The sequence below is a fragment of the Lepidothrix coronata genome, unplaced genomic scaffold, assembly GCF_001604755.1.
Source record: "Lepidothrix coronata isolate B3197 unplaced genomic scaffold, Lepidothrix_coronata-1.0 Scaffold23, whole genome shotgun sequence".
NCBI lineage: Eukaryota > Metazoa > Chordata > Aves > Passeriformes > Pipridae > Lepidothrix > Lepidothrix coronata.
This window is the reverse complement of record NW_016690203.1, coordinates 622,901-648,544: the sequence shown is the minus strand read 5'-3', so window position 1 is coordinate 648,544 and position 25,644 is coordinate 622,901. Positions and strand designations below refer to the sequence as shown.

The following is a 25,644-nucleotide window of genomic DNA, read 5'->3' as shown; positions in this document are numbered from 1 at the left end:
GTCTGCCAGACCTATCCACAGGGTTGCAAGTGCCCAACCTCAGCTCTGGAAATGAGAGATTCTTCCAAAGCTCCTTCCTCAGCACTGCTTTATGGTGGAGAAAAACTCCCAACTCATCTCTTTATTATCCCATGCCAGCAGTGTCGTGCCCCAGCTGCCTACTCTGGCTCAGCTGCTACTCAGGACCTGGGCACCTGAGTCTCCTGCTTCTCTGGCTGCATAAAGCCACCACTAATGCCACACAAGCAGCTGCTGCTGGAGCGTATGCAAGGGGAAAGCACTATCATCATAATTTCTGTGAGATTACCTCATATTTCAGTCACCATGACAGGACAAAAGGTTGATTGAGTAGTTAGAAATGTGGGTATTATGTAAGGATGGAGCTTTAAACAACCTAAAAGAGATGCCAGGAGTGACCTGAGCAAAAAAACATAAGCCCAGTCTGCTGTGAAGTGTGCAGGATTTTTCAACCCATGCAAACTGCAGGGGTGCATGCACCCAACAGTGGACTTCCCTTCAGTAATGACCAGTTTTGCTTTTTCTGTAGACTGCAGGAACCTCATAGTCATTTAAAACTGCAGAGACAGACTGGGATTAAATAAAACAGTGATTTTTTTACAGGATTGTTTCTCCCTAGCAGTCAAAAAGCTGTTCCAACATTGACTCTTCCTCTATGATACAGCTAATGAACTCAGCTGTAGAGAGAAATCTCTGAAACTGTGGAGTTTCCTAGGAGACAGGAGGCACTTTCTCACTTACTTTCCAACATTGACTTCCACCAGTCCATTTAATTTCTTAGTCCAGTAACTGAGGATACTTTATATATGGCAGAGATTTTATACATAGCTTTTATCTTCAGAAAACACTGAAAATGCTTCTCAGGCTAAAGGGTAAACTTTATCCAGAGAGAGCAGGATCAAAACCTGTGCTATTCCTTACTGCGGAAAAGAAATGTGCTACCAAAAAATTAGGTAGCATCATTAACAGTGACTAGCATTTATGCCCATCAGCTTCTTTCTATCTATAGCAACTGATCAAATTCATAGAGTATGTACATGGTACAGGACTAAAAGCAGCTATGTGCTTTAAACTGCTTAAAGGAGGAATTTATTTCAGCTACTGGCAAATTATACTAATAGTTTTGTCATTAAAGCACTGTATGAGCAGTTGTATAAAACCATACTAAATTCTTGTATGTGATCAATGACTCTGCTGAGAACAAAGTGCTTACTCAGAGGTATCTGCACTGTGTGCCAAAGGGGAGAGGACAATGTATACAAGTCATTTTCCACACTGGCTAAGGAACATTAATTAGAGCTGAAGTAGCTTCAAATCACTTTTGTGTCCTCTAACACTGTGGTCATTTCATCCTGCTCTGGTTTCTCATCTGAGGAACTTTCTCAACTCCGATAAAAGGAACCAGAAGGCTGCCAACAGCCTACATAGAAGTGAGGACAAGAAGACATCATGCCAACATTGATATCCTATTGGTATTTTCTCAGCCTAGGCTTTCGGGAGCCAGCAGAAGAGGAGGAAGGACATTACAGGAGGTGATTGTTCAGGTTTTGAAAGATGCTCCTGTGCATCTTTCATACTGGCCAGCTAAGCCAGCCAGTTCTTTGTTTTGCTCAAGTAACATCAATGTGTAAGAGAGAATCTGACTCAGTCCCTTGCAGCTGCAGAGATAATGAGCTGGATGACAAGCAGAAGAAACATGCTTCTGATCGTCATTATCATCATCAAGTCTATAAACAACTGTGCAAACAGGCTTTCTGCTTCTGGGGCATAGTTTCCCTTATTGGTGCTATCTTCCTTTTCCTACTGAAAATACAGAATCAGAAGTCCACATTCATAAAAGTGATGTCTCAGATCATGAAAAATAATGTGCCTGTACATTCTTTATAACATAGCTGGTGTTTGCTACTTTTAAAAATGGTTCTTTCTTTAACCTGCACCTCCAAGAATGTCCACAGATAAACTTAATAAGTACACACCACATATTTTAAAACTTCAGAAGTTTATTGCCGACAAGAGGTCACATGGTGCATTTAGATTTTATTTTTTTTTGTTACAGGGAAATCAAGCAAAACAGTAGAAAATGTATATGGGTAACAGTAAAACAAAAGCCCAGTCCAATAATAGCCCTTTATATCCACCAAGCTATACTTCAGAAAATGAGTAGCCAAACATAAAGTAGTAGAGCATCTGAAAGACAGTTTCATGTTTATGGTATAGATTCTAAACCAATATTAAGGGCATTTTCTATCCACATAATAGCAAATTGAAAAAGGTCTATGTGGAAAAAAATTAACTACTGCAAGATTTTCAAACCTCAGTTATCACCTTATGGATTGACAGTTATGGATAACAGGAGAAGGCACGACACAGTATTTAAAATATACAGAGACCTATTAAAATCCAAACACTAAAAGGAAATCGGAACCAAACCTCAAAATTCACAAATATTACTTTTGCATTCCCTAACCTGTAAGTTTGCATTCAAGCATTTTACAGCTTTTTCAGAAGAGTAGTGTAACACACCCAGAAAAGGCTTCAAGGTTTTGCTTTGGGATACTTTGTTGATGTTTTTTTTTTCTTCTTGGAAAGGAAATATAGAATAATCTAACTGATAATAAAATGCAGACACATCCCCTCACTTGTTATTAGCGCCCAATAGACCCACTGCTGAAGGTTGAGTATGAATATGAATATGAAGAACTTGCTGATGCATCAAAGCTTCCCCTCCTAGACCCACTGCGTGAGCCTGAACGTGAGCCAGAGCGAGAGCCAGAGCGAGAGCCGGGTGCAGAGGAGACATTGTAGGGACTGGATATGCCTTTAGAGGAAACAGAGGCTGCTTCCAAGAGTTTAAGCCCTGTGATGTCTTCCACCATTGACCGATTCATTGCATCTTTGTAGGATATTTTCAGCTTGGTTTTCGGGCAGGTCAGAATTTTGGGATAGTTGTTGGTGTCTTGTAATTTCTGGGCAGCGCGACCGTCAATCAATCCGTTTCTAATGGCTTCTTCAGTGCTTATTCTTCCACGCACTTCTGGGTCCACAAGACCTCCAGTGAGGTACTGGAATTCAAGGAACCGCTGCCCAGCCTCATAAGGCAGCCATTTTTCCTTCACTGCTTCAGCTGCAGACATCCTCTTCCGTCCTCCCTTTATGCCTTCAAACCCTATGAAGGCCTTCTGGGCTGGTTTGAGACGTGTGGCCATGTCCTGATCGATGATGCCTTGACCAGTGGCTTCCTGAAGCGAAAGCCTCTGGCCGGTAGTAGGGCATATTATGCCCCCTGTGCAGGCCTGGGCTTCGAGTAACCGCTGCCCGGTGATGCTATCCACAATGCCCCGCTGTATAGCTTCTGAAATGGAGATTTTTTCCAAGTTTTCTGTGTCAAATATGGCTGCAATAGGACTGCACTCATCTGGCGTCTCTGAGAAAGAACCGCTTCTGATCAACGAAGAAGAACTCCTGACACTCAGCACCGTGGGAGACCGAGTCACTGACTCATGCCGAAACACCTCATCAGTGCCGTTACGGCAGGAAATCATGTCTGCAAACTGCGTTAGGCTTAAACTGCCAGAACGGTACTGGTCAAAAAACTTCCTCTCCACCAGACCTTTATCAATAGCATCTTGGATGTCATATTGGCTACCTGTTTTTCTGTCAACAAGGACAACTCTGCTGCTGCCATCTGATCCTGTAATAGTTATTTCTTCCCACTCACACTCCTGCTCAGCTAGTTCTGTATAGGTGTCATAATCTATGAGGCCTTTGCTGTATGCCTCCTGCACGGACATTTCCCTGTTTGTTTCTGGATCTACAATGACAACCCTGCGCTTCCTAAGGGTGTTCTTCTGTGAGGTGTGCACCACCTTCTTCTTCTCTCTCAGGGGTAGAAGGCAGAGCCCTGTTGCATCATCCTTTATGCATCTTTCTTTCAGTTGCAAGTAGGTCAAGTTTTCCTCTGTGTTGGGATCAAAGAACCCTTTGGTGTCATCACTTGGATCACTAAGGATCTGGTTGAGCTCTTCATTGAAGTAGCCGCGTTTGTAGGCTGTCTCTACCGGTAAGCGGTAGCTCTCTTTGGGGTCAATGATTCCTCCAGTAGCAATCTGGGCCTCCAGCAGACGAATACCGTGGCCTCTCTCTATGAGCTCTTTGTTCATTGCTTGGAACAGAGAAATGATGTTTCCAGTTTCTGGGTCTTTGTACCCAGTGACAGCTCTTTCAGCAGAGAGAAGTTTCTCTTTAAATTCAATTCCAACAAGGCCTCTTTTGTAAGCTTCCTCAACTGGCAGCCTCACGTTGCTGACAGGATCTACTATGAACCCTGTGGCCGCCTGGGCTTCTAGGAGTTCAAGGGCTGTCCCTGGCCTAACCAAACCTATTTTCATAGCTTGGTAAATTCCGAGTTTCTCTTTAGTAGCCTCATTATAGATACCAGCTATACAGCTAGAGCCCTGAAGGAAATCAATAATTCTCTCGCTCACTTCTTCCACTGTAATTGCACCTCTTTCCAAGTCATTCCTTGTTGATTCCTTGATTATTCCAGCCTCAAGCAGTGCATCTGCTGAGACAGGCTGCCTGATCCCTTGGAAGGACATACTCCTCTTCTGCACTGGAAGTAGGAGCAGACCAGTGTGTGGTTCAATCCTGCATTTTTCTTTCAGCTGCATGTAAGTGACTGCCTTTTTGGTGGTGGGATCAATGAAGTTCTTTGCATTGCCTTGGCAGTTGTTTAGTAACCTGTAGAGGTCTTTGTCAATCAACCCACGAGATAGAGCTATATCTTTGGGTAGAAAAACACTGTTGACAGGATCAACAATCCCTCCTACAGCCAGCTGGGCTTCCAGCAGACGAATCCCAGTTTCTCTGTCAACCAAATTTTTCTTGATGGCTTCAGATACTGGCACAGTTTTGCCTGAGAAAGGATCTTTAAAACCTGTAATAGCCTTTTCTGCTGTATAGATTTGTTCTCTGTCATCAAAGTCGATCAGATCTCTGGCAATAGCACTGTCCACGGTCAACATCTCATTCCGGTGCGGGTCTATCACACCTCCTGTTGCTGCCTGGGCTTCTAAGAGCAGGACTGCATTTTCTGCTGTAAGCAGCTGATTCCGTTTGGCCTCCACAAAAGAGTACTTCTGTCTGGGCGAAAGTGACACCCCTGCAATAGCTCCTGCCCCTTTGAGGTAGGGTTCAATGTCAGCCGCGACTTCTTCCACTGACCTCTGCCCCTTCAGCAGTTTATCCAGTGTGAGTTTGTCTATCAGTTGACACTCATACAGCTGCATTGCTGTAATCTTCTTCCGCAACCCACTGAACAGCAGCTTGGAGGCATCAATACAAAAGTCTTCCTCAGTCTGCGTAGATCTGTGAGACCCATATGGGCGTTGCTTCAGTTTCTCAATCTCTCTTTGCAGCCTGAGACGCTCAGACTCCAGTTCCGACTGGTTTTTGACAGTGGTCTCTTCCAGTCTGCACCGGTATCTCTCCTCAATCCGTTTGATTTCCATCTGCAGCCTTTCAATCTCACTCCTCAGGCTATTCTTCTCCCTCTCACTCTTCTCTCTTTCACATTGGATCTTCCTTATCGATTCCTCTGTTCGGGAGTGTTGGCTCTTCCACTGATTGAGGTCATTCAGTATTTGTTGCTTCTCACTTTCCAGGCGTTGCTTCAAACGTGACTCTGATTCCAGGGTAACTTTCAAACGGTTCAGCTCCTCTTCTAATCTCTGCAGCCTGGCTTTGTCTTGCTCCAAAGCACTCATTTTTATCAGTAGGGTTTCTCTTTCTTGCATAATGTGACTATACTGATTTTTGGATTCTTGAATCCTATTGGATGCCTACAATTGTGAAGAAGAAATAAACCAAGAAAGCATGGTTAGAGTTTATGCTGGTTAGAGTTATGTCCTCCACTTACAATGCTCTTCAGCCTGTCATTTAACCTGCAGCAAGCTGCCACTGGAAAACATTCTAGTCACAGCAGTGCCTTACCCAAGACCATAGATACACTTTAAACCAGAGAAGGTACATTATCCCTTCACTGACAGTGTCTCTAGTGCCACCTGAGACTTGGAGACTCCATTCTGTTATCCATAGCCCTGATTTTCTGCTTATTTAGTTCTCTCTTTATAACTTTTTGATACTACTCACAGTACACCAACAAATACACAGAGCATTCAAGACTAACTAATAGTCTGATGCTCAGCAGACATCCCCATCCCTGGCAGTCCTACTAACCTGGGTGAATTTCTATGGGCTGAGGACTGGTCATACATGGATAAAAAGGAAATATATTACTTGATTTTTGCTTTTCTGTTAGTTTCACATGTTACTCCAAACAACTTTACCTGTGTTGCTTTATGTTTTAATTCACATAATGTCTTCATATCTGTACACCCATACACAAACACCCACAAGCATGCATATTTGTATGCAGTCCATATTAAACTGAATACAAGTTTATCTGTTTGTAACACATGCATATATATATATATATGCACAGATGTTATATAATCCTAAATGTTAGTATTTTTTAGAAACCATTATTAAGATTTTTAAAATAAAGGAAAGAAAAACTGAATAAAGGAAAGAATAACTGGGAATAGGAATGAGAAAAGGGGAAAATATAAGAAAAAACAAAGAAACATTTTCACAAGCACTCACTTGTATGTATTTAAAAAGTACCTCTTTGAACAAGAAACCATGCAGAATAAAATACGAAAAATATTTTCTTAAACTTACGTTGTCACCTAGAGTTTTAGAAATAAGGGCCAATCGTAAAATTTGCAAATCCCCTTGGTGACTTAGGAACATAAATCCCCAAAACAGTCAATGACATGTAGGCTTTAAGTACTTTAGGTACAGCTGACAACATGATCTTTAATCCTCACTTGTAGTCACCACCTTACCAGCTAAGCAGCACTTTGACAGCTTGTTGGTTCTGGGGTTTTTAGCCGGTTTAGTTTGTGACAGCACTCAGGTCAGCCTCAAAGGACTGCTTTAACCCATCCTGTCTGAAATACCCCGGGGAAGCACACAGCCAGCAGGGGACGATTAAAGCACAGTTGTACTCCATTTACTCTCATCTTCCCCTAGGATGGTTTGGTGGAGGCTGGCACGGAGCCCACGTTTCTCCTGGGGCAAGGGCTGAAGGCAAGGCTTGGCTAGATGATAAGACATCTTATGGATCCCTAGAACTTCCAGGGAGTAAAGAGGCTAAGGAAGCGGCCAAATCCTGCCATTTTTATTTAAAAGTTAATAAGAGAAAGTCATAAAGGGAATGTTAATCACAAGTGCAGTGACTTCAAACAGCAAAGGGTGAATTAATTTGTTCAAATGGACACTGCAATTAATTATATAGCTGAGAGACAGTAAAGCTGGGATCAAAATATATTTGAATACCTCTAGAGCTTGCTTTTGGAATTTTTCAATTTCCTGTCTCAATTTTTCCCTTTCTTTCTGTAAATCATTAATCAACCCCTGAAGTTCCAGGGTTTGCTTGCTGCTCATCTGAAGCTGATTCTTTAGTTCAGCAATGGTGGTATTTTTCTCATCAACTTCACTTCTGACCATTCTGAGATCATCGTACTCCAATCTAACATTTCGCAGCTCTTCCTCCAGTAACAAGTGTTCCTTCGTTAGGTTCTCGGTGAGAGACTGAAGCCTTTCGATTTCTATTTTGCACTCATTCAAGGCTTTGCTTTTTTCCTCAGAGGTTTTCTGTAAGTGCTCATATCGTAGGTGAGCCTGTTTTAATTGCTCCTGTTCTTGGACCAACTGACGACGTAAAGTCTCAATATCGGATGTGTATTTTCTTATCTCCTCCATGTATCTTTGCTTCTCTCTCACATGACCATCTAATACTTCTCTTTGGTGTCTAAGGTCATCTTCATTTCTCTTCTTTACAATAGATACTTCCTCTATCTGCTGTGTAAGATTAGTTATTTTAACTGATTGGTCTCTGAGAGATCTCCTCATGCCTTCTACTTCCTCTTCCAATTTCTTCCTCCTGGACGTCTCCTCCATTAAATTTTTATTCTGTCTGCAAAGTTCCTCCTCCAACTTATGTTTCTGGATCTGCAAGTCTTTTACAGTGCTCTGGAACTTTGCAGTTTCTTGATCCCTGCCTTTTTTCTCTTGTGAAACTCTTTCATAGTCAATTTTCAGTCTGGCCAGTTCCTGCTCTTGGATCCTCAGCTTGTTAATTGTCTCAGTAGCACTCGTGTTTGCTTTCTGCAGGTCAAACTGGACTCTTTTTAACTGATTGTTTTCATCCTCCACTTCTTTCCTCTGACTTGTTTCTACATCCAGCAACTTTCTCAGCCTTTCAATCTCTTTGTTTCTTTCCTTAATGGTCTTAGAAGCATCATCAAGTGACTGCTTGTACCGCATGCTTTCATCAGAGTGCCTCTGAATAACTTGTTTTAGCTCAATCTCCAGCTGCTGTTTCTTCTGAGAAAGCTCTGAGCCCGCTGCCTTCTGCTGCTGAGCATTCTCTTCTATTTTCCGTAGATTGTCTGTTGTCTGACTTATTGTATTCTTCAGTCTCCTAATTTCCTCACACAAATTCCTATTTTCTCTCATGGCATTATCAAGTTGTGTTCTATAATTATTTGTCTCCTCTTCCTTTTGCATGGTCACCTGGTGAATTGTGTTCTTTGTGATATTAATCTCAGTTTCATATTTGTTCTTTAAACTAATAATTTCCTCATCATAACTGTTTCTTACCTTAGCCAATTCATTTTCAAGTTCCCATCGGCTTTTAGCCTCTTCCTGAAGCTGAAGCTTTAGCCTTTCCAGCTCCTTAGTTTTATCCTGAATAGTTGAGGCAGCCTCCTCAAGAGCCTGCTTGTATCTTGAGTTGTCTTCACCACGAAGCTGAATGATCTGTTTCAGCTCCAGCTCTAACTGATGCTTTTGCTGTGACACCTCAGAACTGCAAGCCTTCTGCTGAAGAGCATCTTCTTCTGCCCTCCGCCGTTGATCTGTCGTTTGCAGAATGGCATCATTCAGCCTCACAATCTCATCCTTAAGGTCTCTGTTTTCTCTTGTCAGTCTGTCAACCTGGGCTCTGAGGCCTTTGGCATCATCATCTTTTTGTGCAGCTATCTGCTGGATTGTGGTCTTCTTAATATTAATTTCTGTTTCATACTTGTTCTTTAAATTACTCATCTCCTCGCTAAACTGGTTTCTTACCTTAGCCAGCTCATTTTCATATTCCCTCTTCCGTGTGCCTTCGTCCTGAAGAAGAACCCTTAATCTTTCTATCTCGTACTCCTTCTCCTTGATGACCTTCTCAGACTCTAACTTTTGCCAACCAAGGCTGTCTTTCTCATTTTGTCTTGTTTTTTGCAGCTGGTCATAGTCATTCTTCTGCTGCTCATATCTATCCTCCAGCAACTTCCTTTTCCTTTTCTCATCTTCAGTCTCATAAGTCAACCTGGTTATCCTGTCATTTAGATCTTTTATTTGAGCATAGCATTTGTCCAGGTTTTGCTTAGCAGAATTTCCATCCATTTCAGCTTGTCTTTTCATCTCCTCCAAACTCATCAGCTTTGCCTTGAGCTGAGAAATATCCATCTGGTACTTCTGCAGATTTTGCTCCAGGAATTTATGTTTGTTGCTTGTCTCTGAATTTGAATCCCTAGCAAGCCTGAGCTCTTCTTCCAGAAGTTCAATTTTGGTGTTTTTCATCTGCAACATGATAGCAGAAAGACAAACAAACAGAAAAACTCACATAAATGCTTGTGACAACTGTTGCAAAATCATCACATGCACTACAATATACAATATGTATTTGTAACACTGACAACTTGAAAGTATTTTTTTCACTCCTTCAATGACAGCTAAAAATCCTTTTTTATTTAATGTCATCAAGACAAATTCTGGAATCCTTATTTATTCAGAGTCAAACCTTATTCAGAAAAAAGCACAATGACTTTCAGAGGGGAAATGATACTTGATGAGGGGAGGGAGATGCAATACAGAGAGTAAAATCTGGTGTACCAAAAGTTCACTGGCGAAGTATGAAATAGTCGCCTTTAGAACCTCCACGATTTTCAAACAGGGGCGTCACATTCTGTATATGTGACTTCCTAAATGGGCCTCTCTGTTTCACTGAGCTGTATCAAAGCAGGAATTGCTCCTTTTGATACACTTTAGAATATGGCCTGAAATGAGGTGCCCTTAACTATGAGGAGCAAGTTTTCAGCACTGACATAACTGTACTCTCACTGAGGTCAAGGCTGGGATGGGTAGAGAAGGATCTCTTACATGCTTTGATGAGCACCTCCTATTTACCAAGAAGGGCAGTGTTCTCCACCTCACCTCCTACATGACCTTGGAGGTAACTTTGTAAGACACTGTACTCTTTCACAAAAAATGCATGACACTGCTAGTATGTCTCCTTCATAGGACACCTCTGAGTTCAGGATATAGTTTTGTGCACTATTTTACACTGTACATTCTGTCTCTGGTCAGTGATAGTTTGCTAATATATGATAAAAATAAAAGGTAAAGAAAATAAAAGGATTAGAATACCTTCAAATCCTCCATACTTTTTAACATTTCACTCAAGAATCTGTAATAATCTCCTGATCTTGTAAGAAGCTCTATATAGCGAGACTGAGCCTCATTAGCCTTAAAAAAAAAAAAAAAAGATAATTGTTAGCAGCTTGTACCACAGAGTTAGATAGGAATATACCTATGCCCAGATCATTTAGAAGATTCCAATCCACTTGAGGAAACATATCACTTGACAAAGTAAAAAGCAAATTCTCCTCACAAATCCACATGACTTTCTGAGGATCCCAAATATACAAATTTTTCCTTCTGAAAAACCCACACTTTTTTTTTTCAAGATTTTTTTCCCCCATGGCTGATCTGATATTAAACCCAAGCCTTCATCCCCTGGTTCATCGTGCTCTTCCTGTCTGACAGTCACGAGTAACCTCAGTTAAATTTTTAATAGTAGTTAATTCCCAGGTTGAAAGTGACTAAACCACAAATCTTCCTTTCTCACAATATGTATGCAATGGACACTGAATAGGAATGAGGTAAATTCCTGAGGGCTAATCTACTGTCTAAACAAGCCCAAGTCTGATTGTACAGCACAGAGACTATTCTGCACTAATTCCTTGTGCTTACGTGCTTAGTGCACATTGCCAGTGACAGGGCTAATTATTAGAATACAGCTGGATATGACTCAGAATGGCTCACATGGACAAACAAATGTATTCAAAAGATTGGTGGGGAGGAAAGAAAGATACCTCTTGTAGAATCAGCACTGCAGGAGACTGAACCACACTCTTCTTGATAGGTATGTTGAGCAATGTTTCTAATCCCGAACTGTAGGAAGCAACCTGTAGTTCATAGTCCTGAAAAACAAGACGAAAAGTAAGCCCTCTTTTAGCAACTGCCAAGGAATTCTGTGGGAATCTGTATTTCAGAAAATGCAAAGTTTTGGGTTGTTCTGGTTTTGTTTTCTTAATAAAAGCTATGTTTTTCCCTTGTTTATATTTCTGGCCATGTTCAGATGATCCTCTGTCATAAGCAGAAGCTCATCAGTTCAAGTACCACTGTGGAGATTCATAGGGGAAAATGACAAGGAAAAAAGAGAAAAAATGTTTTACAAAAAAGAGAAGACAAGTGTTTCTGTTAGTGGAGCACTATGTGGAAATGAGAAAGATTCATGGGAGCAACTACTCTAAGCACTGTTATCAACCAAAACTTCATCAGAAATAACTGTCTCTCCATCTCTTTTGTATCACATATGCCATGTCACATATTTAGCAAAATCTTTGTCAGAGAGAGTAAGACTGAGCTGCAGAAAGCACAGATATAAAGGTGACATAAAAATACAAGGACCACAAAACCATTCCCTCTGTATATTATTGGTTTGCATGGCTATTGCACACCATTCCTCCTGCTAACCTGCATTTGTCTTTCCTCCTAGATCAGATCCTAATCAGATCGAATTCATAAGATACCAATCTGTTCTTCACTCCCTTATATTTTTTAACATGTGAACTGGAAAGTTTAGTCTGGCTAGAAGGAGGCTTCACTTCACCTGAAGAGAAGCTCTCACTGGTACCTTCTGCATGATCACATAGTCTTCAGGTGGCAAGTACAAAATTGCTTTCATTGTATTTTATACACAAAAGTGCTTTACCCCAGCAATTTCTGTACACACACATCAGGGAGCCAACTTCTCACCCGTCAGCAGAGAATGACAATAACAATGAGATGCGCCTGACCATGAAAAACCACACCCCATAAAAATGCTGAGACCCAAGTACCTTAATTGCAGCTGAGCACTGATCTGCATGCTTGAGAAGCTCCTCAACTTTGTCTCTCTTCCCACAGATTTCACTGTGCAAGTTCTGTCAAGAAAAAAGTGAGCCATGAAACACTCCCTCAAGACTTACCAGTATTTCCTCCTGTACATGCTGCCTCCATCAGAAAGCACCTGCAGCAGGAGACTACTGCAACCCCTGGGGCTGCGACCTGAAGTGACCTGTAGGTGGGTAGTTTTTGCAATAGCAAGCTCTCTGTGCATGAGTAGGTTGTTCTCAGAAAGAACACCCAACAACTGAACACACCCCAGTGGTGGGGAGGGAGAGTTCCTTGACTTTAGTTCAGATTATTTCCTCACTTTTCATTTTTGTGCTGTAATTTGTCCCATAAATTGCACCATCTTACAGTCCCTTGAATTAATTCAAAGCTGATGTGTAAAAGTGTCAGCATAGGAGCCAGAAACAGTCTTGTTCATAATCAGTAGCAGTGCTGACAGAAAGTAATGAGGATAATAATATTTCCTCTCCCCTGCCTTCTAGACACGGTGGTTTTTGGTAGCTTATGTACTTTTTAATTGAAAACAGGTCACTGAATTGCAGACTGCATTGATACTGATATTTTCTGTACAGCAAAACAGATAACAGAAGACAACTCATTCAGGTGCTGCATACCTTCTGATCATGTAGATATCTCATGATAGTGTTGGAATCACACAGCTTCGTGGACTCAATAGAATCCTGCCGACGCTTGGCGTCACAGATCCATTTGCACAGAGCCTGGTAGAGATCTCTGTAAGTTTTCAGCTGTTTGATCTGCCTTTCTAAATCCCACAATCTAGAAAAAAAAAGGGAAAAAAAAGTCAAAATGAATGTCAAAGTGCATTCTCTTTCTCTCTCTTTGCACAATTTTCAAAAATGAGACACAGTAGTAAACCATGTAAAACTATGGGAAGCTCTGAATAAGAGATTCTGAACAAAAATTTCAAATAAATGAGAATTTTAATGATTATTAGTCATCCGATATGGGGTTTTAGTGCCTTATTTTTGAGTAACTAATACACAGAGGTTGGGCCTTCCTGTCAATTAAGTTAGGGATGGATAAAACCTTGCAGTCACAAGAGTCAAGTTCATTGACTTCAGGATTCTTGTTCTAAATTTTCACTGAACAACCAGTAACCAGTCAATTTTTATTAGTAGTACTACATTTTGTCCTCAAGTAAAAACAAAATTAATTGAACCAAACCAAACCCTAACCTTCGCCCCACCCACAAATAATCAGAATATGCCTTCAGTTTAAGATTCAGATACAAGATCCAGATTTTTTTACTTAATTCCTACTGCTATTTTTTTAATCCTCAGGTATAGGGTATTCAGCAATAAACATGGTTGCTTTGTTTGGGAGGGAAACCGCTGATCGGAAGTACTTAATCCAAGGACATCATCAAGAATTAAAACAAAAAAGAAAATGAGAACAGCTCCTTAGCACATAGATTAGACATTTACATGGCTACCTACATTTTACTGCTTGGACTTACACAATCCTTTTTAAAGTATGTTCAATCTATTCACAGTTGCTCAAGTCTTATTGCCCTGAAGACACCATTTGTCCTTTAGAAGTGAAGGTTAGTGCACATCATTTTTTTTTAGACTCACTGTTAAGATGATCTTGGTAGCAATAGCAATAAGAAAAAAAGCTGTGGAAATATGAACAAACCTGTTATCTATCTGCTTATCAGCTCTCTGCCAGCGGTCTATTAGCTGGGTAACTTTGTCACAGTACTTTCCAATGTCCATGTCATACAGAGTATATGACTGGCAAGACTGTGAGTGAATCTGAAGTGTTCTCTGCAGCTCGTTTTCCAAGGTATTCAGTAGTGACTTCTTCATATTTAGGTCTGCTTTCATTTTCTGGAGAAAAAAGAAAATGCTATCATATATTTTATTCTTGAGAAGATACTGAAATTTAACCAATTTAACAGCATGCACAATGTGTTGGGATCTAAAGATATTGTTTCTAAATCAATAAGGTACGTATAGTGATGTCAGCTGGACTTAAAATATTTAAAGTGAAACACCTACTTTGGTGAACATTTTGGCTTAAAAATCTGTTTAAAGTTAGACTTTAAATAATTTGCTAAACCAAAGCCCTCTGCGGTCATATTCCGAAGAGAACACTTCAGTTTCTCAGAATTATGCAGAGCAGTTACCAGAGCAGAACAAGAGACTTGCTTGTTCCTAGGAACAACTGACTAGAAAATTTCACTGAAGTACAAAAATTCCTGCACTTGCAACAGCTGTGGAATCAAGCCTTGGGACTGGCATATCCAGTTTTTAAACATCTAAAAATCAGCACGGATTTTTTTTTTTTCCCCTGTTTACATTTTTATAAACATCTTACATGGAGATGTTTCTTTACACACACACTTGTTTGTGTACACATAGTCACATATCGTAGGGTATCAGCAAATGGAACATACAGTGTAGGCAGTGGTCTGCCTTGCATCCCCCAGTCACAGGGATGGCTATAGCCTTTGATAATATGCTCAAGCATTATTTTATTTTTTTTTTTTGTGTAGCTCAAATTTACACCAGTTAAGAACAACTCCCAGCAACTAAACTGCAGCTCTCATTTAAAATGATAAAAAGGTGACTTGCTAGTACTCCATTTGTGACACCTACACATTTTTTCCCTACTACACCTAAGAACAGGAAATAATGAAAGAGTCCTTGTTCTCCCAAATGCACTCAGTGCACAAAAGGTCCAGCTCAATGGCAGGAAAAGACTGGATCTGCAAGCCAACTTTGTGCTCAGCACAGTTATTTGCCCTCTCCCCTTGTACAGGATGGATACTTTTCACTATAAGATTTGACAAGGACCCTATACCAAAACCAGGACACACAATAATGCTTAAATTTACGTGTTACATCTAGAGAACAACAGGGGCAATTAACATGCCTGTTTGCAAGAAAGGAGATACTGCTTTCAAATCTACCTTCACGAGTGATGCAAATAAACACAGATAATACTGTACAGAAATGGATAATGGAAAGCTTCCATGCAACTGCTTTTGCTGCAGGGGCAGCAACAACCTGAGGATGGAAGAAGTAATAACCCATATATTCCTTTCATTGATTCCATAGAATCATAGAATATTGTGAGTTGGAAGGAACCTACAAGGGTCATTGAAGTCCAACTCCTTGCCCTGCACAGGACAGCCCCAGGAATCACACCATGTGCCTGAGAGTGTTGCCCAAACGCTTCTTGAACTCTGTCAGGCTTGGTGCTATGACCGCTTCCCTGGGGAGCCTGTTCCTGTGCCCAGCCAACTTCTCAATGAAGAACTGTTTCCTAATATCTAATCTAAACTTCCCCTGGCACTTTCATGCTGTTCCCTTGGGTCCTATCACTGGTCACCAGAGAGGAGAGATCAGTGCCTGCCCCTCCACTTACCTTTGTGAAGAAGTTGCAGACTGCAATGAGGTCTCCCCTCAGTCTCCTCTTCTCCAGACTGAACAGAGCAAGTGACCTCAGCCACTTTTTGTATGGCATGCCCCCTAGACCCTTCATCACCTTCACAGCCCTTCTCTCTGATAGCTTTGTATCTTTCTTATATTGTGGCCCCCAAAAGTGCACTCAAAACAGTGCTCAAGGTGAGGTCACACGAGCACAAAGTAGAACAGGACAATCACCTCCCTCAACCATCCAGTGGCACCGTGCCCGATTTACAAAAGCATTGTATGCCTATGTATAAAATACAACAAGATCAGCAATTCTATCTCTGATAGTTTTCAAGGGTTCCACCCAGCTCAACAGATCAGTGCTAGCAGCTACAAATTTTGCCTTTCTGTGTCCTTGGGTCTTGGCCTCTCACCTTCAGACAAGCCCGGTAAGCCTCTACTTTATCAAGATCCAAAGGAACAGTCTCCTCTTCAGACAGCCTGACTTCAAAAACTCTGATCACATCTTCTGTTTGTAGAATAATCTGGAGCAGACACCTCAGTGCATTCAAGCTAAAATAAAAAATACAAGACAAATCCATTGTGGACTGGGGAAGGAAAGGTGATATTTCTAATTGCAGATGTTTAGTTAAAAAGAATAGGTAACACAAGAATTTTCTGTGATACCCAGGATTCTCACTTTCTTTTTTTAAAGTATTCCAGAAAAGAGAAGAAATTCACATGTCTGTTTCTACCCACATGTGCAGAATTTGTAGAAAAGAAGGTGGAATTTTACACTACTGTTAACAAAAGGCAGGTATCTGGACTAAGCATTATAGAACAAAGTGACTATTTATGGTTATAACCTCAATTTTCTTACCTGTCTAAGTAGCCAGCAGAAACACCATTAATATTTTCCAGCTTTTGAAATAGGGCATTTATCTCTGATTGCAAGTACACATATTTTTCACAGCCTCTGAAGTTAGGCAGCAAGTCCTTATGCTTATTGAGGGTTTCAGCCATTATTTGAGAGTCGTTCTGCACACCCTAAGGAAAGAGAATGCCTGGTTTACACATTTTTGGTTGGCTGATCATTCTACAGCACATGTGGAATTGGTCTCCTTATCCAAATAGTCTACTGTTATATAACCAGCCTGACTGACGACTGAAGCAGTGACTGAGCTTGTTTTCTTCAAGGCAAGTAATATTGAGCAGTTTCTTTTTGGACAGTCTGCAATAGGTAATACCGCTTTTTGAGCCACTCCACTCTGAAACTCAGTTCTGTTGAAAGCAAAGTGCTTTACTGCCAGCTGCCTACTGCACTTGGCAGACATGCCAAGGTCCTTCTGCTCTTAATACCTTTGCAACCTCATTGATTCAGGGAAATTTCTCACATGCTAAACCTGTTCTCCCTTCTAACTAATCTTCTCTCTCCAGTCTCCTATAAATCTTAAGAACTAGGAGAGGGAGAGAGTTTGTAGGACTCATGTATCCAGTCTGCATCCACAGACAGCACTTCACAGCAAGTTAGTAAAGTAGGGTCCTTGGAAAAGGGTTTTAACAGTGCTTTACCCTGGATGAGGCTTAACACAAGCTCATGTCACTTGAGATCAGTCTTCCTGTATTCTTTGCCGGGCAGAATGCTACTTCTAAAATTCAAGAATCAACTTTTTCTACCTAGAAGCTTAACTCCAATCCAAATCATCACGGTTAGCTTCCAACTGAGAATTTTCTGCACAGGATGTGTGTCTTCCCCAACTGATCAGAAGCAGAACCGCAGTATGCTCTGCAGCATAGAGTCATGCTGAGTTTGAGGTGCTCCAAGAAAAATATCCACGGTTACCTCTAAATCCTTTATTCTGACTGAAAAGTCATGCATAGCCCCTTGATCCACTCCAAGAGGAGCTCTTTGAACCATCTGAATCTCAGAAGCTTCAATCTGACGCCGAAGTTTCTGAAGCTCCATCAGCAGCCAGGCCTCCTGCTTCTCATGCTCTCGGTTTCTCTCATTAACGATAACCGTGTTTGAGGAACCCACAGGACAGGTCTCAGTTGGGACCACTGCAACGTGAATTGGGTAAATGTCAACTGCCAGAGAACTGAACACCCACATACAGGAAGCCAATGTGCTGCCCAAGTGATCTAAGCACTGAGTGGATCTGTAGAACTGAGAACAGGCAGAAAATCTGGGCCCTTATGCTGTTGTTTCAGGGAATGAAATCGCTCTTTCACAAAAAGACAAACTTGCTTCTCCAATCACAGCAGTGAGATTTTGCTTCCTAATAACTGAAAACATATCAAATGGACTAAATTCCTCTCATTTTCCCAGCAAGTTCCATGACCTTTGGAGGACTATTCCCAGATTCCCACCAAAGGAGGAAAGAACAAAATCTTCCCTGCACATGACCAATTCTGTTACGTTGGGAGACAGCAGAATAGTTCTTGAACACATTTCAATTCATTTGTTCAAGAGAACATTTTCACATAAAAAGAATGTACCATGCACAACCCTTGGAACAAAGAAACCCAAGCAGTCTAAACTCTCCAAAAACCAGGAGGATGACAAACCTATTTGTGGCTGTCGTGGTTGATTAGGCAGCTGTATAATCAAGGTTTGGTAGTGTTTTTGAGCATCAGTGAACTGAGTCTGGATCTTTCGTTTGTCTTCATCACCAAACATCTCTGAGCCTTGGCTATTCCTGAGGAACTCTTGATAATGGATCTCCAGGTCAGTTATTATTTTTTGGTAATCTTCCTTACGCATTGTTTTCAGCTGAAATAAAGAAGAAGGAAATTTAAAAAAATAAAATAAAAAAAGAAAAGCAACTGGGAAAAGTTTATGACTACTTAATCAATAAGGATCAAACTAATACACCTAGAAAAAAACCCAAAGTAATAGCTAGAACAAAACCTACTGAGGCTAACTCTAGAAGTATGGTGCTAAGACTACACACTAAGCTAATCTATTCTTATTACAATCATTCCATAACCTAAGAATAGTTTGAAATTCTACCTCTTACTCTGTCTATCCATGCACTTGCACAATGGAAACAAGTACAGCAAGTACATAATAGCTAATCCCTTAGCTAATCTTTCTGTTTATCTATATCATGTTTGAATAGGATATAATTTTGCTTCTCTTTTAATAAAATTGCATCTTCCATATGTAATTGTTTGTGCAACCCAGCGAAAGGAAGGCTCATGGTTTCGCAGAACATAGATCTGCACAGGATACTGCAAGCTCTGTTTGGGACAGTAGTCATCAGGTCATGGATGTCTCTGGTCTGCAGGTAAGGCCAGCTGGTGTCTTACCTTGGCAATAGTCATCGCTCTGATCTTCTCAATGTCAATCATGCAATAGTGCCAAGACACCAGGCTCTTCATGTTGATATACAGCTGGTTCCACAAAGCTAAAATAGCTTCATAATATTGCTCAATTCTGACATGAGAAAAGAAAATGCATGATCAAAATGCATCTGTCCTTGTAGCACAGCTACAAAACATCCCAAGAAACATTCACCAAATGTGGAGTGCATTAAGGCTTGTTCCCTACTTGAAAAAATCTTGGAAATTAATTTATCCATGACTTTCATTATTAGAGATGAGAAAATCCTTGTAGAAGCTCATGTTTAAACATTTTTGGGCCCCAACCTAGATCCCAGCAAGTTTCACTGAAGTATGACCTTCAAGGCAATGGTCCAGTCCTTAATCCCCTACCCTTAGGGGTAGAGGGAGTGAACTCCGATCAAGGCTCAGATCGTATTTTGTGACTGGTTGATATTTTGAGTGAACTGCTCTATCTAATCCCAATGGCAGGTGTTCAAATGCAGGCAGCAACTCACTTTGTAGCAAGATCCACTGCTAAAGGATTGGGGGGTGGGATGATAAGACTGACAGATGGCACCAACATATCCACTCCTCCAGGGCCAGTCACCAGCCACTTGCTGCGCTCATTATTGTCCTTCAGGATGCATTCATCTCCTTTGCGCACTGTTTTCTGTAAGGAACACATAACAATTGTTTTCTTTAGTTAAGTAAGATGGAGTTTCTAGGAGAGACAGACAAGGAAGATGTATGACAATCACAAAAGCAGGAGTGCTTCCCAGCTGCCAGGTCTGGGTGTGCACATTGGCTTCATATGGGGCAAGACATCAGCATAGATCAACCCCTTCTCCCTGAATCTGGTTTCCATGTAGAGAAAACAAAAACAAACAAAAAAAGGAAGCAGAAGCCACAGAACACTGAGCAGTTGCCAGTCTGGTTCATCATCAGGTTTGGGGCTTGCCCTGACAAACATCAAAGACTGAATGTGGACACATGGCCATGGTAAACTATGAAATCATGTATGGCTGTAAGCCAGTGAGCTCGAGGCCTAACCATGCATAGTGCTGTGTCCATATTTGCAAAGAGACTGTGAGTGAGCATGGCAGAGCTAGATTCACCAAGCCCCAACTGCCAGAAATCCTGACACAGTGCAGCCACAAGTGTGGTCATGGAGCAGGAAAAAGCACGTATGCAGAAAATGCATCTAAGCCTACTGTTAAGAAAAAAAAGTACAGAAATAAACCCAAGCAGCCTCAGTACGGAGGAGGAAACAAAAACATCATCATTCATTTCATACTCCACCAATTAAAAAAATGGGGATACCAATGTACCAAAGTATACTCCTCACCTTTTACTAGATGAAATGTTCACCTAAGGATCCAGAGAGACACTGGAAAGGTGAGCAATCACCAAAAATGTGTAGATGCTGGGAAGATCTGTATCAACAATTCTAATCCTATTATCAACAAGACTTTTATATGCTAATTTGAAATGTGATTATTAATGATATTTAACTGATTAATATTAGTAATTACAACTAGACTTATTAACCAACCAGAACTTAGCTTGTTTATTCATAGTCGCAAGAAAGTAAGAGCTTTTTCTGTTGAAGAAATTTAAGCAGACCAAAAGCAGACAAAGGGATTATACCTGTCGGGTCAATGGTTTATTTACTAACTAACTTGCCATGTTCTAGTTTATGTGATGTTTGTTCTCAGCCAAAAAGGGATACAGTACCAGATCCTGTTTGTAGTCACACAGAGCCTTGAGGATAATGGGCTTGTTACTCCGGTAGTCTGGGTTACGCGGCTTCAGCTGCACAATCTTCTTGGATTTGTTCACCAAACTCTGCACTTGCCTCTTATATTCAAGAATTCTCTCTCGTTCATTCTGCAAAAGTTAATTGTATATTATGAAATAATTCTAAAAAGAAATGTCATCTAGTTTCCACTGTTTTATTAAGAGAGGGATTCATCTGGAGCTTACAGTAGGCAAAACTTACATTAGCTCTAGTGGGATGAGTCTTTGGCCTATAATGTAAAACTGCAGTTTTAAAAAAAGAGAAGAGAAACATCAAATTAAGTAACTTTGCAGCTCTGGCAAGATGCAAAGTTTTCAAAATTTTCATAGCAGGTTTTCCATACAGATCTTCAATGTGGCTACAGTGATGTTTAAGAAACACAGGCCTAAATTGAAAAAATCTAACAAAATAATTGCTAACAAAAAAAGGTAATAACTACACTCTCAAACCTGACTTCATCAATTGGTCTTTTACATCACACCATTCTTCTCCAATTTGAGATTGTAGTACTTAATTCATGATAAGCAAACAGCTAAAAAAGCTGAGTTATGTCCTTTCAAAGAGACAAGAGTGATACAGTGACATGAAGAATCATTTATTGAATGTATTTATCCTTTGAAGTAAAATCTATTCTACCACCTAAGAAAAAAGTATTTCATTTTTTTTAATTTGTTGGCATGTCAGAAACTTGGAATTTGGTGGACTCATTACAGGTTTAGAAAGAAATTAGAATTTCCAAACAGTATTACACAAGTTAAAACAACACTTGTCCATTTGTAGGCTTTCTGACTTGATGATCCTTGTGGGTCCCTTCCAACTCAATATACCCTGTGATTCTGTGAAATAGGCAGGAATATACCATCATGGTTTCAAGTTCCTACAGTACTGTATATAAACATTGCCGTGCACCTGGGTTTACATTTGGTATCTGAAAAGGGCAGCTGATTTCCAAGAAAAACAGAACATAACCTGTCAGGTGAGTGTGACAGTACCTCCAGCTCCTTGATCTGCTCCAGCAAAGTCTGCAGCGACATGCTCTTATCACAGATGAACTTCTTTCTGATGGAGTCTTGTAAGTTTTTCAGGTAGCATTCTGTGGCTTGGGCCTCTTCAAAAAACTACAGAAGAATAGTTGTGAATTTGGTTGTACGAGGCTCTTAAAAATATCTGCTAAAAATTTATGGACTCCTTTAATGAGAAATCCCAGTTCATCTCTGGCAGAATGGTAGCATTTATAACGTGGCAACAATGTGTTATGCACAATAAATATACCTGTGATGGGATTCACACTTTTAACAAAAGTAATGTGAATCCTCCATATCACTACTCACCTGAAAGTAAGCCGCATTCTCTTTCAGATGAACGTCAATACATTTGGTAATTTGAAGAATCCAGCTCCACTGAGTTTGCAATGTATCCATGTAGGCCTAACAAAAACAGTAATATATACAACTCAAACCACCACACTGATCTCTCTCCCATCTCTAGACTCAAGCAAAATTACCCATGCCCCACATAAATGCAAATGAAAAATCTGCAAAAACAAATTCACGCAGACCAGAACAGAGTAACTCATGCAAATAGTTCCGCAACTTCTGAGCATCTACCTCACTGAAATGAGTTAAATACCTGCTTGTGAGACACAAAGAGAAGTCTGTTCATGTCTTGCATGAAGAGGCATAAAGCCTGAGGTGCATTAACAAAAAAGGGTGAAATGCACAAGCAGTACTGCAAATAAAATATTTCAATTGCAAATTGCCGTGTTCTCCTCCTTCCAAGGAATACTGCCTAACATGACTTTTTATGCTGGTTGTTTTTAAATTCAAAATCTTCACACAGTCATAATGTATATGCTTTAGAAAATTACACACAACTTTTACTTCACTGCTGGAGCTTACAAGGATCTTTCTTTTAAGAGAGAAACTGACGACAGGATAAATAGGAATAGTGATTTTACACAACATAGTAACAGTTAAAAGCAAACACACTAAAAAGCGGAAAGGATTAATCTTTTTTTTCCTTGTAGCTTCTTTCGGTTTCAGGGTTCTTATGCACTCTTAAAATTATAAGAACTACAATATTTCCTAATAAAATGAGGTCTTCCAAATTGTTGCAGCCTTCATAATTGAAAGGTAAATGTATACCAAGCTGCAAGAGCAAAACTGTCTTGGCTAAGCTGTAGAAAGGCACCATCAATTTCAGCTGGAGAAAGTGTTTGCACCTGGATTAAATATAAACCCTCAACAAAGGGTGTGACTTTTTTCAAAACATGCCAACTAAGATAGCAGAACAACAGTGACATGCCTTCCTACCATAAATTCCACTGCACTGTAGTTAACTCAAACAAGATACAGCAATTTCATACCCTCAGATAACTCCCCAAGCTTAGAATTAATTTTTACATGCATCTATCATTGTGCAGTTGTTACGGCCAGGTTTGTAGAGGAAGGTAATAACATTTATTTAATAGAGCTGGGTAAAATGGACATGTTTTTTGGCAGGCAAACCCTTCTTGTGTCCAGAGGCAGCTCTTCATTTGTGGACTTTCACTGAGAACTTTTCTCATGTAACAACTAAAGAAGGAAGTGAAATTGCACAAGTGTGTCTACCTCACCTCGATTTTGTCTGAAGCAGGGTGCTGGTTGAGCACTAGCTGGTCACTTTCTTGCTTTAGCTTGTTGAGTTCTTTTTCTTTAAGCTCCAGTTCACTCATGCGTTTCTAAACAAGCAAAACACAGCATTAAACAAGCTCCCAAAGGTACGCTGCACAGGATGATTTGTTCTAAATTTTCCAGAGAGTTGTGATAATAATAAAATTATCCCTGCTAACATTATGTAGTAATTCTATTTGGTGTACTGAAGTTAATTATGAAGACAGTAGAATCAACAAAGGTACAATTATCTCAGTTCTAGTCTCTGGGCTCGGTGCTTCACAGAGCAAAGCACACAAAGTTCTGCCTGTCCAAGGAGTGATGGAAGTAAAAATGACTACATCTTGCAACATCCAAAACAACTGAACTAAAAAAAGAAAAAGTACCTCCTTAGTAGTGTGAACCTTCATCCCTTTTTCAGTTTGATGATCAGCACCAACACTGGTTAAACAAACACACATGCTCAATTTCCCTACATACCCACAGATGAGAAGGAGCAGCGCAAACTACATCAGACCGTGCACTTTATGTGCTGCTGGCAAAACCATCAGAGGAAGAGAGCAGTTCCCTCTGGTACAGCTCTGCTTCCTGATGACAGATGATCAGGGCCAAATACAGGGACCCCCGAGCCTCTACATAGTCCTAACAGGGAGAACTTAAACTGCCTGATTCAAGTGCCTTAGTTTAGCATGCCAACATAGTGACTGGGTGCACAAGCTACAGGTGATCACTAGTCCACAGTGGACTGTGCCGAGAAGGTCAGCTTCCAAGGTCAGAAGAAGCCGTGACAACTGATTGAATAAGGGCACAATCTTCTAATAGATGTCCTATCTTGACTCAAAAGGTTGTCACACTGTACTTAATTGAAAAGGGTTGATAAAATCCCCAAGAACTTCGAAACATGAAGAAATCCCCATCCTCTGATGAGTCTGTCCCGAGAGAGGTTGTTCCTTCCTCACTATTCCAAAAGAGGGCCCATGGAAAGTGGAAGGATGTTGAGCTGTCTTACAGAGAAGGACTCCTGCTTCCTGGCAATATCAGTGTTTCTGTCACTCCAGTCATAGAGAAGCTCCTCCTCCTCACAGTCATTGATCCACATGATCTCTCTGCTGGTGGCCTGAATGAGGTTCTGGAATTGACGAAGCTGATCCATTCTCTCAAAGGAGTATTTCTGCAAGGAATTCCAGAAATGAGAAGCCATAAACACAGGAATGCCTGTGCTGGGTGGAGAAAGGGAAGCCAAGAGCGCAGCACAGCATGTCCTCTTTTTTTTTTAACTAAAATAACAGTAAAACCCACACATCTATAAAACCTGTTGGCAACGGACAGCAGATAGTGTGCCTGGGCTTATTGAATTATGAAACCTAATGGCAATGGACAGTGGACAATGTGTCTGGATTTATAGAAAAACGGGAACCTGACAACAGCAGTCATTGCAAACACATGTAGCAGACATGCAGGCAAGCAAAAAGGCATGGAGAAGAAATGCACAAAAAATGTCTGAACACTTAACATCACATTTACTTGCATTTGCTGCTCATGGACATCTTTGATGTTGTAGAATCACCTTTTGCACAGATGACACTTCATGAAAAAATACCTTCTCTGTCTTCACACCATAATACAGATCCTATTGCTTGAAATGTGCACAGGAATCAGCTTCCGATCCCAAGGGTTAAATAAACCATTTGCACAAGATTCTCACTGTATTTTATATGAAAATCCAAAGCAGGGAAGATGCACTGCCCTACACAGAACTTGGTTCTAATCCCACCTTTGAGTAACTTTTTAAGCATCGTATACAGTCTGATTTCTTCGCTATGCTTACACCCATTAAGAAGGTAGAGTTCCACTCTCCACCTGCTTAGTGACCAACTCCCTTCACCAGGTGCAAACTAGAAACTTCCTTGTGGGAGTAAGTCAATTATACACCAGGCAATAAATTAATCTCAAGTTCATGACTCAAAATGAATCGAGAAACTAAAAGGCACTGTCAGTTTACTGCTGAATAGAATTATTTCAATAATTCTGTCACTCTGTCACTGTCAAAACCTGAAGTGTCCCTTCACTACCATGCCAGTGTTAATAAAGCAAAAAGCACCTTTGTCATAGAGGTTAT

At 40.6% G+C, this 25,644-nt stretch overlaps 1 protein-coding gene across 3 annotated transcripts in view; it reads right to left on the bottom strand.

The window, feature by feature from the left end:
• Positions 1-2,541: 2,541 nt before the first annotated feature.
• The window catches only part of DSP (desmoplakin), a 38,173-nt gene continuing 15,070 nt past the window's right edge, over positions 2,542-25,644 (bottom strand). Inside the window, exons 7-24 of one of the 3 annotated variants that reach the window (XM_017808615.1) lie at positions 24,535-24,696; positions 23,489-23,593; positions 22,206-22,301; positions 21,867-21,992; positions 20,811-20,963; positions 19,592-19,746; positions 19,062-19,188; positions 18,318-18,522; positions 17,593-17,810; positions 16,630-16,796; positions 16,184-16,322; positions 14,026-14,219; positions 12,984-13,146; positions 12,315-12,398; positions 11,286-11,393; positions 10,558-10,656; positions 7,420-9,711; positions 2,542-5,858 (exon numbers count right to left, since the gene is read on the bottom strand). In XM_017808615.1, coding sequence (XP_017664104.1) covers positions 2,664-5,858; positions 7,420-9,711; positions 10,558-10,656; positions 11,286-11,393; positions 12,315-12,398; positions 12,984-13,146; positions 14,026-14,219; positions 16,184-16,322; positions 16,630-16,796; positions 17,593-17,810; positions 18,318-18,522; positions 19,062-19,188; positions 19,592-19,746; positions 20,811-20,963; positions 21,867-21,992; positions 22,206-22,301; positions 23,489-23,593; positions 24,535-24,696 — 7,788 coding nt within the window. In that variant the 3' untranslated portion in view covers positions 2,542-2,663. The remainder of the gene's footprint in view (positions 5,859-7,419; positions 9,712-10,557; positions 10,657-11,285; positions 11,394-12,314; positions 12,399-12,983; positions 13,147-14,025; positions 14,220-16,183; positions 16,323-16,629; positions 16,797-17,592; positions 17,811-18,317; positions 18,523-19,061; positions 19,189-19,591; positions 19,747-20,810; positions 20,964-21,866; positions 21,993-22,205; positions 22,302-23,488; positions 23,594-24,534; positions 24,697-25,644) is intronic. The other 2 variants (XM_017808617.1, XM_017808616.1) reach the window with 2 other exon arrangements.